We start from the raw sequence: 9,672 nt of genomic DNA on the forward strand, positions 1-9,672 counted from the left end.
TCCCCCAGGGCTCAGTTCTAGGCCCTCTCCTATTCTCGCTATACACCAAGTCACTTGGCTCTGTCATATCCTCACATGGTCTCTCCTATCATTGCTACGCAGACGTCACACAATTAATCTTCTCCTTTCCCCCTTCTGATAACCAGGTGGCGAATCGCACCTCTGCATGTCTGGCAGACATATCAGTGTGGATGACGGATCACCACCTCAAGCTGAACCTCGGCAAGACGGAGATTCTCTTCCTCCCGGGGAAGGACTGCCCTTTCCATGACCTCGCCATCACGGTTGACAACTCCATTGTGTCCTCCTCCCAGAGTGCTAAGAGCCTCGGCGTGACCCTGGACAACACCCTGTCGTTCTCCGCTAACATCAAGGCGGTGACCGATCCTGTAGGTTCATGCTATACAACATTCACAGAGTACGACCCTGCCTTACACAGGAAGCGGCGCAGGTCCTAATCCAGGCACTTGTCATCTCCCGTCTGGATTACTGCAACTCGCTGTTGGCGGGGCTCCCTGCCTGTGCCATTAAACCCCTACAACTCATCCAGAACGGCGCAGCCCGTCTGGTGTTCAACCTTCTCAAGTTCTCTCACATCTCCCCGCTCCTCCGCACACTCCACTGGCTTCCAGTTGAAGCTCGCATCTGCTACAAGACCATGGTGCTTGCCTACGGAGCTGTGAGGGGAACGACACATCTGTACCTTCAGGCTCTGATCAGGCCCTACACCCAAACAAGGGCACTGCGTTCATCCACCTCTGGCCTGCTGGACCCCCTACCTCTGCGGAAGCACAATTCCCGCTCAGCCCAGTCAAAACTGTTCGCTGCTCTGGCACCCCAATGGTGGAACAAGCTCCCTCACGACGCCAGGACAGCGGAGTCAATCACCACCTTCCATAGACACCTGAAACCCCACCTCTTTAAGGAATACCTGGGATAGGATATAGTAATCCTTCTAACTCCCCCGCCCCCCCCCCCAAAAAAAATATATAGATGTACTATTTTAAAGTGGTTGTTCCACTGGATATCATAAGGTGAATGCACCAATTTGTAAGTCGCTCTGGATAAGAGCGTCTGCTAAATGACGTAAATGTAAATGTAATGAGAGAACAAACAGCAGTGCAAAAGAGAAAGACAAAGGGGTAGACGATCAAGAGAGAGGGGTAGAGGAGAGTACTTCTGTCTGTTTATTTCCATGACCTCACCACACTGCGAGTTTAGACTGTGGCATTTCCTCTGCCTTGCGGGGTGATTAGGAAGCACAGCAACAACACGTGTAAATGGTAATGAAGCCCTGTTCTTACTGCTGCACTGCCTTCTGGCACAGTCAGAACACAAACCACACACACAGCATCGAGAGTAAGGAGAGGAGACAACCTTTCTCACCACTTTCAAATCATTGAAAACAAAGGAGCAGGGTATTCAGTTCATATGTTTAAATAGGCTATCAGAGCTCAATAGAGTGAAATTGGGACAAGGCACCACTGACCCAGAAAAAAATATGTCAATCTCTTATAGGCTACATGTGGATTATTAATCCGATGGCTTTATTTGTCAACATTAGTGAGTAGTCACAACACCTCCAGCAATGATCGTTCCTACTACATTACAGTTTATGTCTGACAAAATAGAGCAAACTTTATCCATTTTAGTTGTAACCCGTTATGCTTGAGTGGATACACCAGCACGGCAATGCGCAATAATAAAATGCCCAGTGACATGTAGTATAAAATAAGGGCTATGAAATGAAATCAATCACACCCAGCAGCCAGGCTGGGTGTACAATGGATGGATTGATGGCCTAATCTAGAGACATACATGCATGGAGAGAAAGGGGGGAGGGAAAAAGAAGGAGTGAGGGAAAGAGAGAGAAAGAGTAGGGTGGCAGGGACAGGGAGTAGAGAGATAAACTAGTCAGATCTCAGGAGAGATATAAAAGCATTAGTTGGTAGTGACACAGTGTCAGGACATAACTCATTGTGTCCCCATGGTTTATGTGCTGCCGGGAGTGGGACACTGGTTGACAGACAGGCAGACAGCCCCACTGGTCCTGTCCTCGGCCGCACACACACAACAGCAAGCTCCTGACTGAGCACTTTGGGCCTGCTACCCTTCAAAACAAAGGGCCCGTTGTCTGTGTGTATCCCTCTCTCTCTTATCTAGCAACCTCTCGCCAGTCCCTCTAACACCACAGAGGAGTAACCACCACTCAGCCAAGTCTGAAGAAGACTAAAAAGAGAGAAATCGTGGAGCGTAGAAAGAGAGAAACTGGGAAGGTGGGTGAGATAGTTAGAGGATTTGGTGAGAGAAGAATACAGAAAGAGATGCCTGCTGTTAACTGCCTCTCACCTCACCCCAGAGTGATGAGTGTTAGAGTGATGTGGAAAAAACAGAGCTGTTTTCTGAGTACACTGTACACTAGGGCTCTGACGGTTCTAGAATTTTGGATGACGGTAATTGGCCAGCCAAATGACCGCAGTCACCATAATTACCACTAGAAAAGCTTAAAAAAATAAAGCTGCAATATGTAACTTTTTGGCAACATGACTAAATTCACATAGAAATGTGAGTTAAAGATCTGTCATTCTAACAAAGCAAGTCTAAGAAGCAGTAGATTTGTTCTTTGAGCACCATTTCTATGCTTCCTGCGCTTAAGTTTCATGTTTGTTCCTCCTTTGGTTTTGTACACCAGCTTCAAACAGCTGAAAATACAATAGTTTTGGTTATTGACAATGTATACAGTTAGAGTCTGAAGTTTACATACACCTTAGTCAATTACATTTAAAACTCTGTTTCACAATTCCTGACATTTAATCCAAGTAAAATATATTGTCTTAAGTCAGTTAGGATCACCACTTTATTTTAAGAATGTGAAATGTCAGAATAATAGTAGAGAGAATTATTTATTTCAGCTTTCACAATTCCAGTGGGTCAGAAGTTTACATACACTCAATTAGTATTTGATAGCATTGTCTTTAAATGTTGCACTTGGGTCAAACGTTACAGGTAGCCTTCCACAAGCTTCCTGGAATAAGTTGGGTGAATTTTGGCCCATTCCTCCTGACAGAGTTGGTGTAACTGAGTCAGGTTTGTAGGCTTCCTTGCTCACACACGCTATTTCAGTTCTGCCCACAAATTTTCTATAGGATGAGGTCAGGGCTCTGTGATGGCCACTCCATTACCTTGACTTTGTTGTCCTTAAGCCATTTTCCCACAACTTTGGAAGTATGCTTGGGGTCGTTGTCCATTTGGAAGACCAATTTGCGACCAAGCTTTAACTTCCTGACTGATGTCTTGAGATGTTGCTTCAATATATCCACATAATTTTCCTTCCTCATGATGTTATCTATTTTGTGAAGTGCACCAGTCCCTCCTGCAGCAAAGCACCCCCACAACATGCTGCTGCCACCCCCGTGCTTCACGGTTGGGATGGTGTTCTTCGGCTTTTTCCTCCAAATAATAACCATTGGCATTATGGCCAAACAGTTCTATTTCTGTTTCATCAGACCAGAAGACATTTCTCCTAAAAGTACGATCTTTGTCCCCATGTGCAGTTGCAAACCGTAGTCTGGCTTTTTTATGGCGGTTTTGGAGCAGTGGCTTCTTCCTTGCTGAGCGGCCTTTCAGGTTATGTCGATATAGGACTCGTTTTACTGTGGATATAGATACTTTTGTATCCATTTCCTCCAGCATCTTCACAAGGTCCTTTGCTGTTGTTCTGGGATTGATTTGCACTTTTCGCACCAAGGTACGTTCATCTCTAGGAGACAGAACGCGGCTCCTTCCTGAGTGATATGGCGGCTACGTGGTCCCATGGTGTTTATACTTGCGTACTATTGTTTGTACAGATGAACGTGGTACCTTCAGGCATTTGGAAATTGCTCCCAAGGATGAACCAGACTTGCGGAGGTCTACAATTATTTTCCTGAAGTCTTTGCTGATTTATTTTGATTTTCCCATGATGTCAAGCAAACAGGCACTGAGTTTGAAGGTAGGCCTTGAAATACATCCACAGGTACACCTCCAATTGACTCAAATTATGTCAATTAGCCTTTCAGAAGCTTCTAAAGCCATGACATCGTTTTCTGGAATTTTCCAAGCTGTTTAAAGGCACAGTCAACTTAGTGTATGTAAACTTCTGACCCACTGGAATTGTGTTACTGTGAATTATAAGTGAAATAATCTGTCTGTAAACAATTGCTGGAAAATATGACTTGTGTCATGCACAAAGTAGATGTCCTAACTGACTTGCCAAAACTATAGTTTGCTAACAAGAAATTTGTGGAGTGGTTGAAAAACGAGTTTTAAATGACTCCAACCTAAGTGTATGTAAACTTCCGACTTCAACTGTATATTTCACAGCGGTTTAGATGGTACAATAATTCTCAACACTATGCATTGCTTGTTTTGTCACAAACTGAAATTAGGCTATTAGAATTTTCGCAAGCAAGAAATGGTGGAGCGATTTCTGCAGATTGCACGTTTAAAACTATTTTTTTTAACGTACATTTTCTCCTCTCTTCCACTCCTGACTGCATGTGCTGCCATATAAATAATAGAACAGGCATTTCCTCCCCATTCAGGTCAATGACGCCAGAATTGGTGGACTGGTGGCCATTGCAAGTGTACCCATAGAAGAAAAGCAGTTAGTAAAATACGTGCTAAAATGTGCTGTGATTGGTTGATTCAACTCAACTGACATTACAAAAAAATACATTCCACTGCATAAGCCACATAAGTTAATATCATTTGAATGAACATTCTACATTGCCATGGGAATTATTGCATCACAAGACCAAGCAGCAATTGCGTGTGTACCAATGAGTTGACCAGTCAAATTGCCGAGGTTCAAAGCCTGTTGCAGTCAATCTATTCAATGGTTATTTTATTTTCATCACGGTCTTCACCCATAACCGTCGGTTACACAGTTATACGGTAATTGCGCCAGCCCTAGTGCACACAGCTCTGAGCTGATTTGAGGTATAGCAGTCACCCAAAGGCAATGGCCCATCTTCTACACACACACACACACACACACACACACACACAGAGAGAGGGAGGGAGTAGGAGATTGAGTGGACGCAAACACAGCATCCTGTCAAGGAGCATTGCGTCACACCTTACTCTTTGTGTGTGTTTGAATCATTGTCACAGTCCGTAAGTAGTGTTACAGGTATAACTACTCTATAGGTGAAACAACAAAGCACTGCAGAGGTCTAAGAGAAGTCTAACAACAAAGCACTGCATAAGACAAAGTCAAGGCAATGAAATTGTTTCTGATTATTACAATGTGTATGAATTAAATCAGCTTGAAATGCTCCAGCATGGTTTCTTATCGGCAAAGCTCTGATACTGGTGGTCTACATAGGCAATATATTCTCATATTAACTAAACATTAATTATTAATAAAACAATTATCATATTGGCAGGTTGATGGACTGACAGGATTCATTTATTTAATATCCTATTAAAATAATTAACATAATAAACAAACGTGGAATTAGGGCACTGTGTTTTGTGCAATTATGTGACATGCCTGGATTTAGAGATTCAATAAATGGTGCATAAAATAAAAGGGACAATATTTCTCTCGGTTTCCTTCAGCAGCCATATTGAGAAGGTTGGAGGAGGAGAACCCTGCTTTGAACCATCCCCACTCCTCCTTCAATGCTGTCACTGTCTACGTGCATGCAAGTGTATGTGTGTGCAGCTTTAAGTTAGAGGGGTGTGTCTCGGTGTGTGCGTGTGTCTCAGTGAAGGGCAGAGGAAACCTGCCAGTGAGTAAAGGCAAAGGCAGCCAGTGTGAGAGAATGGCTTAAGAGCAGGTTGTTATCAGCGCAGATCACACACACGCACTGGAGCTCAGTCTTTCATCTCTACGCTCCCTCTCTGCTTGAAGCAACGAGGAGGCTCATCTCCACTCTCTCACCAGCCAGGCAGCCTGGTTAAATGCAGTAATCGTGTCAGCCTGAATCGCTGCACTAAAGATAATGAAAAGTGTTAAAAAATACCTCTCCACTACATCTGCCTGCCTCGCTCTCTCTCTCTGTCTGTCTGTGCCGAGGCAGCAGCAGCCGGGAGGGAGCAGGAGAAAATACAGAAGAGAGGGCTGTGGAGGCATGATAATACACGTCTCACAGAGAGAGCTTACAACAGGCAGGCAGCGTAGAGCTAATCCTCTGGTGAATAACCACCATGAACCCACTAGGGTTGCGCCCTAAACGGCACAATATCCTCTATGTAGTGCACTACTTTTGACTTGGGCCCATAAGCCCATAGGGTGCCTTGTGGGACACAGCCAAGTGTAGATACATACAGCCCTGCTGCTGCTCCTCTCATCTACAGCATTAAACACCAAGGTTGCAAATTGCAAATGCTGCAAGTGTACCAAATGCAGTTCAGTGAGTGAACCATGCCTGTGTGATGAGTGACCTTGCATGAGACCTGAAGACTAGTGTTAGAACTCTTCATAATGAAAGTTGTCATATCAGTCTTTCAGATGACCAGACTAGGCCTATAAAGTAGACTCCTGATAAATACAACGACTTGAGCCTGTCTTGATTTAGCCTAGTCTCTCCTCTCCCCACACAGCCACTGTCTTAACAGACATTTTAATGGTCTCGTATAGGCCCACTACTGTACATGGAAAATAGAGAATATGACTGGAGCCATATTATGGATTTTTAAGCATGGTTATATGTACGCACACCACGCAAGGATTGATATGAAACGTCACGTCAGTGTTTCCATGGAAACAAGTCAGGCTATCTGTGAACAAATAGCATAAGAGGAAGCACTTGTCTTTGGATGGAAAAGCAAATTACATGATATTAGTATTGATGACAACTTGGGAGATTGCTGTGCACATCTAACCCTACCTAGAATAGGCTACTGGGCAATTTCACGGAATTATGCTAAAACTGATTTTTTACTTTAAAATGCATGTATTTTTTTTATTATTTTTAAAACAAACATTGACTTCAACGTTTAAAGACCCATTGCAGTCAAAAACAGGATTTTCCTGTGTTTTATATGCATTTCCACACTATGCGGATGAAATATCCCTTTTAGGGTAAGCGCTGTTTGAAAAGACAGCTTGAAATTTCAGCCTGTTTTGGTGGGATGGAGTTTTGGCCTGCCTGATGACATAACCAGATTAGTTAATAGACCAATAAGAAAGAGGGTTCCAAACCTCTTTGCCAATAATAGCTATTTTTAGTTCTATTTGACCATTTTAATTGAAAACAGTAAGGTACTTAAATTGTTACCTGCAAATGATTTAATATGGAGTTAAAAACCACTGCATTGTACCTTTAAAAAAACCATACAACTCTATGAACAATGACTACTTTAAACAATTTACACAGTTAAAACATTTTACTAAAAAAAAACTGTGCAGATGCATAGTTTGGTTACATAATTACGGTAAAATTTTCCTCAGCAGTTTTATTCTGTTACAAAACTTTATCTGCACAGTTCTTCCTGTAAATGTGTTTTCAAAATTGTCAGTGGAAATTGTTAAAAGTAGTCATTGTGCATAGAGTTCTATGGTTTGATCAAACTTTGAAATCAATGTTTTTGGTTGGTTTACATAAAGTGAAAAAGTCAGGGTAATTCCGTTACCATGGAATTACCCTACTGCATTTCATTTCCCCTAATAAATCTAAAGTAAAAGGACAAATTAGTTTGATGGAAAATCTGAAACCTAAATACAGTTAAATAGACCCATCTGTATCCTATACATTGTAGAATAGGTATAGAATAGGTAGGCTACTCCATGATTTTACTACAGGCTATGTAGCACACATTGCAACTGTGCCGAATAAATTGGGGCCTGGATATATGAGGTCTCTTTAGTGTCTGTCTGGAATAAATTAAATATGAGGTTAAGAGCGAGCCAGTAAGCGAAAGGTCGCTGGTTGGAATCCCTGAGTGGGCTTGGTGAAAAATCTGTCATTGTGCCCTTGAGCAAAGCACTTAACCCTAATTGCTTCTGAAAGTCGCTCTGGATAAGAGCATCTGCTAAATGACGAAACTGTTCTCATTCAAAGGGAGGGTTGGCAAGCGTGTTGATTTTTCATCTACTGCCTAGCCAGAGCAGCCGAGTCCACTCACTCCCATGTAGCAAATAGTGATGGAATTTGGTTTTAGAGCCTGTGGCATCTATGCCTCTGCTGGTGATTACTAGATTTTAAGGTGAAATAGTGCTGTGGAATTAACAATGTGATGCTGAAACGGAATGGAACTTTGAAAACAACCTAATGTTACCAAAGTTCTCAAGTTTTGGCTTCGAATTCGGCATATCAACACCCCTAATGTAAACATGCTCTGCTAATAAATGAGAATGACCTAGTCAATTATCCATAGAAGTATTGCACGGGTGACCACCCTGTATGTTCATTATGAGACTTGGGGTAGCCATACAACTTGTTCAATATCTCAAAGGCTGTGTAGAGGAATGTAGCAAGCATGCATCCAACATTTGCGTGCAAAAGTGTTGCATGCGTGCATGGTGCCTTACCGGAGGAATGGTCCACGGGTCCACCGCCGTTAGTAAAGAGTGCAGAATACAGGTCAGGGTACGCCTTTTCCAAGGCCACACACAGCTCGAGGAAATGGTCGCTTTCCTTGTTCACAAGCATCTTCAAAAGCTGGTCCACTTTTTCCGCGCTGGAAGAGCAGTTTTGGTCCAGTTCGAAGCGGTCGAGCTGGCTCAGAGTACCGGAGATTATCAGCAACTCTATCAGCCGATCTGCGTCTGTTATAGAGTCCAGCAAGTTTTGGTGGAATTGTTCTAACAACTCTTTGTGCTTTGGCTCCATTGCCGTTCGCTTTAGTTCCGTAGCTAGCTAACTAGCTAGCAGACTGGTTAGCTAACGTATCCTCGGCTTTATTTCTCCAAAATGACCCCCTGCCCGATAAGCGAACAAGGAACTAACTTCCTAATTGTCACTTGTATGAATTTTGCATTACAGCCATGACATATAATGGCATGGGAGAGCAGTTGTTTATAACAAATAGGAAAAGGCACAAGAAGCCATATTTGTTGTCTACGGCCGTTGACTGCACTAAACGGAGATACATTTTCCCAGCTTACTTACGTCTGGCAACTTCGTCCATTTTTGCGTTATTCCGACGAAAACCTGCCGAACACATTTGCTTTTTCTATAAAGCACTAAACCGACTCAACTGCTAGGAAAACTATCGTAACTCTCTCGCCGTTCCCCACTTACACTGTATCCTCCGCCATGTCTGGGCTGTTCAGCAGCTGCTGCATGCTGTCAATCAAATTCCCATACAATGCCATGTAAGGTAAAAACGGGGCGGGCCTTGCCCCAAGACACACCTGATTTTTCAATGGGCGTGCTCCGTAGTACGTTCTGAAATTCCAGGCGGAAAAAATGAAAATTATTTATTTTGCATGAAAACGTTTCTGTGATACATTGTATCAGAGATACAGTACATAGAAGCAGAGGCAGTAGTGACAACCAATTTAGCAAACCATTGTTCTAGCCACTTAAACATTTTCTTTGGTGTCCAACATAACCATTTTGGCGAGATTAAGAGATTTTTGATGACATTGATATAAATATAAATTAATATATTTAGATATAAATGAACATTTTTGATTATATCATATTGTTTTAATTTAAAATGTTTTTTGTTTTTTTA

The 9,672-nt window shown here is 42.7% G+C and overlaps 1 protein-coding gene across 7 annotated transcripts in view; it reads right to left on the reverse strand.

Moving 5' to 3' along the window:
• dlg5a (discs, large homolog 5a (Drosophila)) overlaps window positions 1-9,279 on the reverse strand; it is a 63,556-nt gene extending 54,277 nt beyond the window's left edge. For all 7 annotated transcript variants that reach the window (XM_029698749.1, XM_029698747.1, XM_029698750.1 and 4 more), the window contains exon 1: window positions 8,522-9,279. In XM_029698749.1, coding sequence (XP_029554609.1) covers window positions 8,522-8,822 — 301 coding nt within the window. In that variant the 5' untranslated portion in view covers window positions 8,823-9,279. The remainder of the gene's footprint in view (window positions 1-8,521) is intronic.
• Window positions 9,280-9,672: the final 393 nt, after the last annotated feature.

This window comes from Salmo trutta, chromosome 18 (assembly GCF_901001165.1).
Source record: "Salmo trutta chromosome 18, fSalTru1.1, whole genome shotgun sequence".
Taxonomy (NCBI): domain Eukaryota; kingdom Metazoa; phylum Chordata; class Actinopteri; order Salmoniformes; family Salmonidae; genus Salmo; species Salmo trutta.